Raw genomic sequence first — 14155 nt, forward strand, 5'->3', positions numbered from 1 at the left:
TTGTGTTTGTATGTACATATATATGTAAGTATGTATGTATTTTTAAAATTTATTTTTATAAAAGCCTAGGCTGAACTTAATTAGGTAAATCCCCTGAAAAATGAAACAATTTTGAATTGTGAGCATTACTCCTTCTCTCTGTTCATGTAGATAATCTAAAGTTATCAAGGTATTCATTTCATGGAGGACTTACCCTCATCATCACTACTACTAGAATGGATCTCAGGAGAGGAGTCAGATTGGGATGATGAAAACTCTTCTTTCCATTTCTTCCGTTTCTTTGGTGGTGGCTCAGCCTTTACTTTCAGCTGTTTAACTTTGGGTTTCACGGAAGGGGCTTTTGTAGTTGTAGTTTTTGGTGTTGGAGGATCAGAAGTTTTACTGCTACTACTTGGCTTAGCCTGAACAGTTCTGCAATGTTACAGACAAACTTCATTAACACACTGAATTCTTGTCAAATTAAATGAATTAGACCAAAAATGAGTAACGCTAGTGAAGAAAAGTATATTACTTCACCAACACCTCCAAAACGAAGTCCAAGTTCTACATATCTCCAATGATGATTCCCCCCTCCAAATTCTCCTGAAATACACTCTTAACCACTGACATTCAATATTCAGTTATTAAAGGACTATTAATTCAATCTCTGTTTCTCTCTCTTCACTCCTTCTCTCCCTTTATGAACTCATTTTCCTGCAGATGAGGCTGTACAACCAGCGATCAAAGGCTTTGGGAAGTAATGCACGATACACCCTTGATAGCCACATCTAACTCTGACCATCTGAAACCCTCACAGGCTCTGGTGGAACCAGGTTTTGATGTGGAGACCCAACTATATCTGTCCTAGAGCCCCTCAGGATTTTGTGTTAGTTTTGGAGATTCGAGTGGATAAAATTTCATCATAAAAATAAGGTGTGCTGCTTTCAATAAGCTGGAATCTTAATCAAACTAGACCTTCCTAGCACTAGATTGAGAATATCTAGGGTCATATCCCCTTGTCCCATACAGATCACAGGAATGTGGCTAGGTCATTTGTCTTCCAGATTCATGTTCCAGATAACCCAGAATCACGATAATTAATATATGATGATAATTCTATTGTATACTTGCTTAGTAATGTATAGGTTTTACAATTTTTTTCTCAAAATTCATTTCAGTTAAAATTTGACACTTCATTATAATTTTCATTTTATGGATAAAAAAAGGGGCTTCAAAAATGTTGTGTTACTCTAGGTCACAGAAAGCTGGACTCAAATCTTTTGACTCACCCATTTTCCCCCCACTACATTAGGGTGACACCAAAAGGACTCTGGGAAAGAAAAGAGTACCCATCCTACCATAGATAGTCATGAACTTTATAGCCCCTATCTCATTACTTCAAAAGGAATCACTTATTACAGCGGGCACTGAATTTTCAGACTTGTATATAATGAAAAAACCAAACCAAACCAAACCAAACCAGGCTCTTTAATTGATGTAATTATTTATATAAAACACTGCCAGGGTGCCTGGCTGGCTTGATCAGAGGAATGTGCGACTCTTGATCTTGGGGTCGTGGGTTCAAGCCCCACACTGGGTATAGAAATTACTTAAAAAAAAAAAAAAAAAACTTAAAAAATTACATTGCCAAAAATAAGTCTTCCAATAATTGCTATATAAATATATTACATACAAAAATAAATACCTGATAGTTTGTGAAGGCTTACTTCTTGGCTTTTTGGAACACACTCTGACATACTCCTTTTTGTTTGTGTTTTCAATGAACTTCACATATATCTTTTTGTATTTACTCTTTGCATCTCCAAAATACCCAAGGTACTAAGGAAAGAAACACTCTGAATTACATACTTATACATTCTGTACATATTTGTTGGCTTGACTATCACATTGCCATCCTTTAAGTTTTTCAAATGCAGGTCTGGCCAGGCTACTTTTCACCCTCAATAAAAATGACCTCAGGCTTATTCTTAACTGCAAGCCTATACATAGAAGCAATCTCATTTGGCTAATTACCAGATGCTTACTTACTCAATGCTATTAAGTAACTACTAAGTACAAAAGAATCATTTCTATAAGTCTTCTGGTAAATCAGGATGTTTGACTGGCAGAAAAATTAATATAGCCTCTGAGTCCATATGAACTCTTCATAGACTAATAACAATTTAAAAAGAAGTTTACATATTAGTATAAAGTGATTTAATTTTTAAAAGCTGGTATTTACATACTGATTTTATTTTAAAATCAGACTATCAGAGTATCATATATCAAATTTTATGCTATTTTATATCAGAAATGTTCAATATAAATTACATTTAAATTTAAATCATTCTGTATTTTCCCCCAGGATCTCTATTTTGTCAAAAAAAAAAAACAGGAAGACTAATGGAAAGAAGCATTTTACTTACACTATTGGTAGCAGCAAATTCTCTTTGTCCATCTCGAATTTCAGGAACAAATTTCTGTAATAAAGCTTTTTGTACTTTCCAAATAGCTGGGGGTTCTTTTCCTGTTTTTAAAGCCTCCTGTAATATGTAGAATTAATTACATTTATAAAAACTAACAACAAATTCTAGATTTATAGACTCTTAGAGCTGAAAGGAAAATTAAAGACCTATCTAGCTAAACTTCTGTTTTTTACCTACCTAAACTTTTGCAACAATTCTTAAAAGCTGGCTATTCAGTCTCTGCTAAAATTCTTCCAGAAATATGCATAGTAGCCCATTACCCTTCTGTGTAACTATTGGAAAGTTTTCCTCTAATAATACTGTCATACATTATTGATGCAATTTTATAAGAGTATCTACGTATTAAAAAAGACCAGAAACATACATGCTAAAATATTAACAGTAGTTAATTGTGAATGGAAGGCATATAGATAATTTGAAGGTTATGTTCCTCATTATACTTTTTAATGCCATTCCTCTCTGCCCCAATTAAAAAATCAAAAGCAAGCAAACAAAACCCCAAAAAATAGGTTTTCTTAAACCTATTTTTTAAAAACAGCTAAAATTTTCCAGTACGAAATTTGACATTCTACGTATGGTTCTACAATTTGCAATTATGAAAATAATTCTATGTTTACATCATATTCCTGTTATTTTCTTTAAACTGTTAAATTAAAAAATCATTTTCTCGGGGCACCTGGGTGGCTCAGTCGGTTAAGCGGCTGCCTTCGGCTCAGGTCATGATCCCAGAGTCCTGGGATCGAGTTCCGCATTGGGCTCCCTGCTCAGTAGGGAGCCTGCTTCTCCCTCTCCCTCTGCCTGCCTCTCTGCCTACTTGTGCTCTCTCTGTCAAATAAATAAATAAAAATCTTAAAAAAAAAAAAAAAATCATTTTCTCCAAACTCCTAATGATACAATGAGTTGGGAGCCTTGAAAAAATTAACATTTCAAAACAGCTCTAATTACTAGTACCTAAATGCAACATAGTGACTAGTCAGAAATACATAAAACTCAGATATAAGTCAAAATTATTTTAGACTGTTTTCTTTTTCAAAATATCTGACACCTGCTGGTTTGATTTTATTATTTAACAATTATAACTTAGAATTATCAAAATATAACTTTTTGCGATTCAAGCTAGATCATACTATTAAAGTCATTATGAAGGCTTATTATAGGGCACGCCCACTAAACTATGACCTTTAAAACCTGTGAACATTCAAATCACCTTAAAAGTCTCTATGTCTTCTATCTTGACCACAAATTCATCACGCTCTCTGTATTGGCCTTCTCCTCCACTTTCTGTGTTTTCCTCATCTGTAAAACCTTCTATGGCAACAGTGTCCTGTCCTTTTGCAAACTGGTCTGAAGGAAGACCACCAAGTTCGCAGGGTTTTGGGGGTTCTGTAGAATTTATATTTTCCAGGATATTTACTGTAGATGAAGTAGAGGAGGGAGGTTCTTGCTTAACTGCACCCACAGTGGTAGAGGACGGAGTAGCAGTACCAGTAGTATTGGCAGTTGGGCTAGTAGTTGCCACCCGTAGGGCTTCTGAAACTAGATCAAGCAAATGCAAATCAGTAAGACAAATAAACATTTATTTGCTCTGAGTAAAATCTGAACAGTTTAAAAAGAAAGACTTGATTATTTTTACCATCAAATTGTTTGAAACAATGAATACTACAATAAGAAATTAAAGAATGGTTGTTAATTTCCAAGAATCAAAGTGATGGAATTACATCTGAATGACAATCAGACTGAGCCTCCATCAACCTACACTTACACCTAAGTCCATTAAGCAGCAACAAAGATATTTTAAGTAGAGACACAAAAGTGATGCAAGACAAGAAAGGGTCAGCTGACCAAAGCTGTGAAGAATTCCTAGAAGAAAAGCCGATTTGATGTGGGAAGGGAAAACAACACCCCCAAAATACTTTGAAAAAGCTTTAAGAGCTACAGAAATAAAAAGGATTATAAAATAATATAAAAAATTGTATGCTAACAAACAACTTAGATGAAATGGACAAATTCCTAGAAAGATGAAAACCACTGAAAAGGACTCAAGAAGAAAAAGAACATCTGAATAGACCAACAAGTACAGAGAATAAAAGAAATTAAAAAGTATCCCACAGGGCGCCTGGGTGGCTGAGTCGTCAAGCGTCTGCCTTGGGCTCAGGTCATGGTCCTGGGGTCCTGGGATATAGCCCCACGTTGAGCCCCACATCGGGCTCCCTGCTCCACAGGAAGCCTGCTTCTCCCTCTCCCACTCCCCCTGCTTGTGTTCCCTCTCTTGCTGTGTCTCTTTCTGTCAAATCAATAAATAAAATCTTTAAAAAAAAAAAAAAGTATCCCACAAAGATAAGCACAGGCCCAAATGAGTTCATGAGTAAGACTCTACCAACAGTTAAATAAGAATGAATACCAATCCATCATAAACTTGAAAAATAGGAAGAAGCACTCACTTTATAGGACTAATATTATTCCAATACCTAAACCAGACAAAAACATCATGAAAAACCGGAGGACCATTATCCCTCATGAATATAATCAAAAATATGAGCAAATCAACCAGCATATAAAAAGAACTATACATCATGACCAAGTGGGTTTTATCCTAGGAATGCATACCTAAACAGCAATCAATCACCATATTATGAGCAAAGGACAAAAACCAAAGGATCATCTCATTAGATGCAGAAAAAACATTTGGCAAAATTCAACATCATGAATTTAAACACTTGTGATAAAAACACTCAACAAGCTAAAAACAGAAGGGAACTTCTTTACCCTGATAAAGGGCATCTACAAAAAAACCTGACATCATACTTAATGGTAAAAAAACTAGATGCTTTCCCCTAAGAAAGATGTCTGAAGAAATAAAAAATCTTTATTTGCAGATGACATGGTCTTGTATACAGAAAAGCCTAAGGAATCTCCTAAAAAACTATTAGAATTAATAAGTAAATTCAGCAAGTTTTCAGGGTATAAGATCAATACATAAAAATCAATTGTATTTTTTTTAAGTAAGCTCTATACCCAATCTGGCTTGAATTCACAACCCCAAGATCAAGAGTCGCATGTTCTACCTACTGAGCCAGCCAGATGCCCCCAATTGCATTTCTATATACTTGCAATGAACTATCCAGAAATTAATTTAGGAACACAATTCCATTAATAATACCATCAAAAGGAAGAAAATATTTTAGAAAAGAAGTGCAAAGCTTACAGTCTGAAAACTATACACATTGTTGAAAGAGTTCTAGTGTTCAAAAGCCTCATTATCCAGGAGGAGAGTAGATTATTAACAGATTTTGAGAAGCTGAAAACACCGTAATTCCTATTATAACCAGGAAAAGAACAGAAATATTTCATCAAAATAATCAGGGGTTGGGAGAGTAGATGAAGATAGGAATGAAACAAGAATGTGCACGTATCAGTGATTATTAAAACTGAGTGATACATAAATTGGTTTAATTACACCAATCTTTTTGTTCATATTTGAAATGTCCATAATAAAAAGCTAAGCAAATATATTTTTAAAAAGAATGTATAACTTTGGAATCAGTAGAGGAAAAATGTATCAATACTATATAATGCCCTTTTTATGAAGCTTTAAAACAAGCCAAAAAGTACAGTGTTCAGGTATAGTATGGCATAGTATAGAATAATATAGTATATAGATATAGAGGTTATTAGGAGGTACAAATTCCAGTTATAAAATAAGTAACAGAGATGAAAAGTACTGCAGAGGGAATACAGTCAATAATATTGTAACAAAGTCATATGGTGACAGATTGAGAAGTATATGGAATTGTTGAATCAATAAGTTGTACCCCGGAAACTAATATAATATTGTATGTCAACTATACTTAAAAAAAAAAAGTATAGATAGTGTTTAGGGATGTATACACGGGTGGTAAAATTATAAAAGAAAAGCAGGGAAGTGATTACTATCTCCAACTCAGATGGTGGTTAGTTCTAGAGGTTATAAGTTGGGTTTAATTTACTATTCAATTTATTTTTGTATTTTCTTGTTCTCTAGCGAGTAGCATTTAACGCTATAAATTTTCTTCTTTGTTCTACACTTTTGGCACATCCCATTGGTTTTGAAATGTAAATGTTCCACTGCTTTCTAAGTGGTTTATCATTTCAGTTTTGTTTTCCTTTTAAATCCTTGAGTTATTTAGGATAAGTTATTTAGAAGTTTTAAAAATAAAAACTTATTATTTCTTTGTCCCTTTCTTTTATTCTTTCAACTATTATTTTATAAAATTGCTGTATTGTGGTCAAGGAATTTGGCTAAGTAATGTCTGCATTTTCACATTTATAGGAATTTTATGTGTTTTTCTTACATGTTTTATATTTCCATATGTGAGTTGTATTTCACAAGAAAAAATGTTCTGAAGGAAAGAAAACAGAGATATGGAAAAAGATACCAAAACAATAACAAAATTAGTATGGTAATATTAAAAACAGAAATTGGAAATTAAATTAGAAAAAGAAATTTTATGAAAAGGAAATTTAACTTAGTAAAATTTTATGTACCTAATCATGTGGGTTCATAACATATCAAGTAAACAGTATTAGAAAAACAATCAAACATAGTTGGAAACTTTAACACACCTTTTTCAGGAATCAACAGATCAAGCAATCTAAAAACAAATAAGGATAGGGAGGATTTTAAAAACTGTTTATTATTAATAATTTCAAACATACATAAAAGTAGAGAATACAAATCCTCAATACTATAACCCAGCTATAACAACTATGAACATTTGGTATACTTCTTTCATCTGTCCATCAGCCCCTTTTATATTTGCTGGGATAGTTTAAGGCAAATTCTAGACCGGTCATTTACCTCCAACATATACATATACATTTTCTTATATAACCTAATGTCATTTATTACATTAAACAAAAAACAAAAAGATACAAAGGATATGAACAGCATTACCAAATAAAATCTATTAGCACTTGGTATTCATGGAATATCTATAAAAATTGACCATTTACCAAGCCACTAAAAAAATTTTTTTTTAAAAAGATTTTATTTATTTATTTGACACAGAGAGAGACAGCGAAAGAGGGAACACAAGCAGGGGGAGTGGGAGAGGGAGAAGCAGGCTTTCCACCAAGCAGGGAGCCCGATGCGGGGCTCGATCCCAGGACCTGGGATCATGACCTGAGCCGAAGGCAGAGGCTTAACGACTGAGCCACCCAGGCGCCCCGCCACTAAAAAATTTTCATAAATTTCCAAAAGCAGGCATTATTTAAGCATTCCCTTGACCAAAATACAGTAGGGTCATAAATTATTAATAAAGGAATACCACTACCACCACCACCAAAAACAGAAACCTACTAGGAAATAGGCAAAATCTTACTTTTTCTTAATAACTCTTGTGTTAAAAAGGAAATCAAAACTGAAATGACAAACCATTTAGAAAGGACGGTGAGAGCATTACAAATTGAAACCAGAGGCATAGATAAAGCCAGATACAATGAAGTAAACTTACACTTTAATACCATTCATGAAAAAGCAGGATATATAAAAATAAACTTAAGTATTAAACTCAAGAAGTCAGAGAGAGAACATTAAATTGAACCCAGGGAAGATAGGGAAAAAGAACTGATTAAAGAAATTAAGAAAAAGTGAGAAAAAAATGAAAATAGGAGTTAAAAAAGAAAAGTACACTGGTTCTTTGAAAAGAACCACTAAATAGACAAACTTTTCACAGAATAGTAAGGAAAAAGATTCAAACACATTTGGAGCAAGAAAGAGAACATAATGGGGCGCCTGGGTGGCTCAGATTGGTTAAGCCTCTGCCTTCGGCTCAGGTCATGATCCCGAGGTCCTGGGATCGAGCCCCGCATCGGGCTCCCTGCTCCGCGGGAAGCCTGCTTCTCCCCCTCCTTCCTGCTCGAGCTCTCTCTCACTATCTCTGTCTCTCTCAAATAAATAAATAAAATATTAAAAAAAAAAGAAAAAAGAAAGAGAACATAACTACAGAAAAAGAGGAGACTAAAAACTTAGAATGCTATGTACAACTTTGTAACAATGGATTAAAAAATTTAAATGAAAGGGATGATTTTACTAGAAAATATACCTTTTTAAAAATTGATCCAGATAGATTAAACTACCTCAGGAAAAAACTGGAAAGTCCCATATATTCTTAGAAAGTTCTACTAAATCCCTATTATATGTGGTAAACTTTTTCACAGCTTAGACAAATATAAAAATTTTCCTAATTCAATGTATAAGACCAGCATATTCCTGAATATAAAAGTAAACAAGATTAAGACCAAAAAACAAAAACAAAAAACTACAACAAAAAGATTAAGACAAAAATCACTATAAACAATAATCTCATTTATGAATCTAGGTGTAAAAATCTCAAATAAAACAGTAGCAACTTAAATCTTGCAATGGATTAAAATAATTAATCATGACCAAGCAGGGTTCATGGTAGAGTTTTCTTAAAAAGGTTCAACACTAAGAAATCGAATAATAGATTGGGGTGCGTGGGTGGTTCAATCGCTTAAGACAGACTCTTGGTTTTGGCTCAGGTCCTTATCTCTGGGTTGTGAGATCGCACCCCTCTCGTTGGGCTCTGTGCTCAACGTGGAGTCTGCTTGAGAGTCTCTCTCTCTCCCTCTCCTTCTGCCCCTCCCCCTGCTTGCACGCAGGTGCTCTCTCTCTTGAAAATAGGTAAATTACAAAATTCAATACCCACTGTTAATTTAGAAATATTTTTTAAGAACCTCAAAACAGGTTCAGCATTAGAAAATCAAGTAACAGGATAATGTGGAGAAAAAAGGAGATTTATTAGAGGGTCAAAAAGGCATCTGACAAAATTCATTACCCACTGTTAATTTTTTTAAAAAGTGAGAACCTCAAAACAGAAGGAAATTTTCTTAAAGAGTATATAGTACTAGAAACTGACAACAAATAGATTTCATAGTCAAACACTACATATTCTGTTTAATACCAAGGAGGAGGTCAGGATGCTTGCTCCCATTGCTACTACTAAACAGAGGCTGAGCCAGTAAGTTAAATTACAAGAAAAAAAAAAAAAAAAAAAGAAGAGAGAAAGATAAAACTCTCATTATTTTTATAAGACCCCATAACTGTCTACCTAAAAATGCAAGAAAGGCAGGTGGAAACACTGTTAAAATAAAAATCCAACAAAAATGCCAAATCCAAAATGGAGATACAAAAATCAGTAATTGCCATACACCACCATCAGTAACCAATAAGAAGACAAAATGGAGAAAACTGTAGTTAAAAAACTGCAGAAACTATAAATATCTATGTAGAGAAAAATGACACAATATGAAAATATATAAGATCTGAATAAGTAGAAAAACAATATATTCTATAAGTGGATGAGAAGACAATACTGTAAAGATAGATTTTCCCTTAAAATTAATTTATGAATTCAATGTAATCACAATAAAAATACCAAAACATTGAAGAGACTCCTACTTGCCCATTACAGGATAATTTGAGCATCAGAAATCATGACTGTAAATTGATAAAACAATAAATTTTTTAAAAAAGTCATGGCTTCTGGTGCCAAGCAAGATGAAGTAAGCCCACTAGAGCCTATTATCACCCATGTATTACAAATAAACACTCTGAAGAAAATATAAAATGCAACTATCTGAAGACTCTGAAAAGTTAATAAAGTAGGTAGATTGGAGAGGTAAGCGCAAATTTAAATAACAATCTTTATATGGAGATGTTTCTTATTTCTTTCCTCTCTTATCACCTAGCACTGACCAGAGGGTGACCCCGATGAAGAACTGCACAGGGCACAGAAAACAAAAACTCCAAGAAAATCAGTTTTTCCAGACAGAAGAGTAAAGAGAAGAGCCCCATGCACGGTGAAGAATGTGGGGGGCAAATGCCTTTTCTTTCTTCTCTTTTCTCTCTCCCAGCCCTGCCCCAAGGGCAACCCAAGTCACAAAGCTGCAATGCTGCAGTGGCGAACCAGACATCTTCAGCCGTGACCGAATGCCTGTCTTTTGGGCATTCCAGAGGAACCTGGCAACAGGGCCACTATGGCATGAAGAGTGCAGGGAATGTTACAGGACATATATAATATATATATAGTTACATAGTCAACTATATCTCAGTAAAGCTGGGGGAGGAAGTCTAGGGGGATTCCCTATTTTTTGTCTTCTACCGCTATATTGCCTTAGGCCCCAGTTGCAGATAATTGTGTCAAAGCACCAGCAGCTAAAACGCCAAGAAAAATTCCAGTTTTCTAGCCAAATGCCTAAGGAAAGGGAACCCAGGGAGCTGGGTAGTATGGGAAATTCCCAGGGAGGAAACAGCTGGAGAATGGTATCCGCTAATTCTGTGTATGAACACATACAAATCCCAGTTTCATGCTTAAACTGCACTTATGCAGAGTAGATCCAAACTATCATAATGAAGCCTTCGAGATCTAAACTATAACAAAGGCTACCCTTCATCCAAGTTCTGGACTAAGCACTGAAATAGATCCAAAGCAGCAGAGCAAAGACTTTGAAAACTGAACCAACAACAGAACCACCACTCAAAGATGAGACAGAATTTGTAGTCTGCCTGCTAAAACAACACAAATCAACATTTTCCAGAGGATTTTAATAGAACCCAGAGTCTTACAGTATAGTACTCAAAATGTCCAAGATACAATCCAAAATTGCTAAATATACAAAGAACCAGAAAAATGTGACCAATTCTCAAAGGGAAACTAGATGCCACTCTTAACATGAGTCCGATGTTGGAATTATCAAAGTCTTGAAAGCAGCTATTATAACCATGCTCCATGAAGTAAGGTAGACATACTTTTATTTTTTTTATTTTTACTTTTTTAAAAAGATTTTTATTTATTTATTTGACAGAGAGAGACACAGTGAGAGAGGGAACACAAGCAGGGGGAGTGGGAGAGGGAGAAGCAGGCTTCCTGCTGAGCAGGGAGCCCGATGCGGGGCTCGATCCCAGGACCCTGGGATCATGACCTGAGCTGAAGGCAGATGCTTAACTACTGAGCCACCCAGGGGCCCCAGCAGACATACTTTTAAAATGAATGGAAGTATGTAAATTCTCAGTAGAGAAAAGAGAAACTAGAAAAAAGAACCAAAGACAAATTTTATAATTGAAAAAATATCTGAAATAAAAAATTCACTGGATGGGACCATAATAACAGAATTGAGAAGGCTGAAAAATCAATGAACTTTAACACAGGCCAATAAGAATTATACATCTGAAGAACAGAGGGGAAAAGATTGGAAAAAAAATGAACAGAGCCTCAGGAACAATATCAAAAAGTTTACATTTGTGTCACTGGAGTCCCATAAGAAGAGAAAGATTGGTACAGAAAAAATAATGTCCCCAAACTTCTCAAATTTGATAGAAGACATACATTTTACAGATTCAAGAAACTCTGTGAACTCCAAACAGGATAAGCCCTACCCAGATAAACAATTACACTGCTGAAAACCAAAGAAAAAGAAAAAGCCTTGGAAAAGGAAAAGTTTTTCAGGCTGATGGGAAATGATGCCAGAGGGACACCTGGAACATCAGGAATAAAGGAACTGCAACAGAAATTATAGATACCTAGGTAAATATAATAGGCTTTTTTCTTCCTCTTAAGTTACTGAAAGCATATTTGACTGTTTTTCTTTTTTTTTTTTTAAGATTTTATTTTTTGACAGAGAGAGACAGCGAGAGAGGGAACACAAGCAGGGGGAGTGGGAGAGAGAGAAGCAGGCTTCCTGCCGAGCAGGGAGCCCGATGAGGGACTCGATCCCAGGACCCTGGGATCATGACCTGAGCCGAAGGCAGACGCATTTAATGACTAAGCCACCCAGGCGCCCCCGAAAGTATATTTGACTGTTGAAAGCAAAAATTACACCTTTATTAGGGGTTTCAATATATGTAGATAGATATAATATACATAGGACAAAATATGTGTAACATAAGGGCAAGGGTAACATAAAGGGACCTGTATGGTTGTTAGGCTATGACATTTCACTTAAAATCATAAAAATATTAATTCTAAGTGGATGGTAATCACTAGGCCAACCACTAGAAGCATAACACAAAAAGATACAGCCAGAAAAAGCAGAGATAAATTTAAAAATGAAATACTAAAAGTTCAAATAATGTGTTTTAGAAAGACAGGAAAGAGGAAACAAAGGAGAAAACCAGAAAACAATAAAATGGAAGATCTAGCTATATCAATAATTACATTAAATGTAATCAATACCAGCAGAATATACATTCTTTTAAAGTACATATGGAACATTAATCAATATCAGGCATATTCTGGGCCATAAAGCTAACCTTAACAAATTTAAGAGAACTGAAATTACACAAAGTAGAAATCAATAAAGGAAAGGTATCTCAAAAATACCCAACTATTTGAAAATTAAATAACTCATGGATCAAAGAGGAAGCATCAAAGAGTACTGAAAGAAAATAAAAATAATAATAAAAATAAAATTTGTGGGACACAGCTAAAGCAAGGTTTAGAGAGAGGTTTATAACATTAAATGCTTATAGCAGAAAAGAAGAGGGCTCTCATATTAACAAGTTAGGCTTCTACCACAAGAAACTAGAAAAATAGAGCATAATAAACCTAAATCCAGCAGGAAAAAGGAAATAATGAGAACAGCAAAAATCAATGAAATTGCCAACGAAGGAGAAAAAGAATCAATAAAATCAATAAACTTCTATCCAGACTGACCACAAGAAAGAGAAGACACAAATCACCAACATGAGGAAATGCTACCAACAACTCTATACCCATAAATTTGACAACTCAGATAAAATAGACCAGTTCCTTCAAAGATACAAACTACCAAACACAGTCAAGAATAAACAGACAAAGCGAATAGTTCCCTATCAAAGAAACTGAATTCACAGCAAAAAACTTTCTGACAAAGAAAACTCCAGGTCCAGATGGTTTCACTAACAAATTCAATCAAACATTTGTGGAAGAAATAGTACTACCCAATCTCTTGCAGAAAAGACAAAAGAAGGGGACAGTCCCCAATTCATTTATGAGGTCAGCAATAACCAGACACCAAAATCTAACAAAGGCATTACAAAAGGAAAACTACAGGCCAATGTCCACTGCAAAGATGGATGCAAAAAATTTAGAGAATTGAATTCATCAATGTATAAAAAAGAATAATATATCACAGTTGTTGGGGTTTATCCTGGGAATGCAAGGCCATGAATATATTTGAAAATCAGTTAATGTAATTCACCATATTGAAAGACTAAGAAAACTACACAATCATTTCAACGGATGAAGAAACAGCATTTGGCAAAATTCAACCTCTGTTCATTATAAAAACCGTTAGCAAACTAGGAAATGTAAAGAATTTCTTTAATGTGATAAGAAATCTACAAAAACCCTACAGTTAACATCATACTCAATGGCAAAAGGTTGATTTCTTTCCTCCAAAGATCAAGAACATGTTCAGGATGTCGACACTCAACACTTTCACTAAACACTGTATAGGAATGTTATTCCTGTGTGTTAAGACAGGAATGAAAAAAGATACAAGATTGGAAAAGAAAAAATAAAACTATCCTTATTTGCAGATGACATAATTTCCTACATTAAAAAATCCTAAGGAATCTTAAAAAAGCCCCCTAGAATAAATAAACTGCATAGATTTGAAGGATTTAAGATCAACATATTTAAAAAATC

The 14155-nt window shown here is 34.5% G+C and overlaps 1 protein-coding gene across 4 annotated transcripts in view; it reads right to left on the minus strand.

Annotated features, from left to right (window-relative positions):
* QSER1 (glutamine and serine rich 1) overlaps positions 1-14155 on the minus strand; it is a 78395-nt gene that overhangs the window by 19521 nt on the left and 44719 nt on the right. For all 4 annotated transcript variants that reach the window (XR_004915524.2, XM_036086360.2, XM_078058240.1 and 1 more), the window contains 4 exons: positions 3673-4001; positions 2406-2522; positions 1685-1818; positions 194-411 (listed from right to left, as the gene is read on the minus strand). Coding sequence is in view for 3 of the 4 variants with exons in the window: in XM_036086360.2 (XP_035942253.1) it covers positions 194-411; positions 1685-1818; positions 2406-2522; positions 3673-4001 (798 nt within the window). In the remaining variant the exon portion in view is untranslated. The remainder of the gene's footprint in view (positions 1-193; positions 412-1684; positions 1819-2405; positions 2523-3672; positions 4002-14155) is intronic.

The sequence above is a fragment of the Halichoerus grypus genome, chromosome 11, assembly GCF_964656455.1.
Source record: "Halichoerus grypus chromosome 11, mHalGry1.hap1.1, whole genome shotgun sequence".
Classification (NCBI taxonomy): domain Eukaryota; kingdom Metazoa; phylum Chordata; class Mammalia; order Carnivora; family Phocidae; genus Halichoerus; species Halichoerus grypus.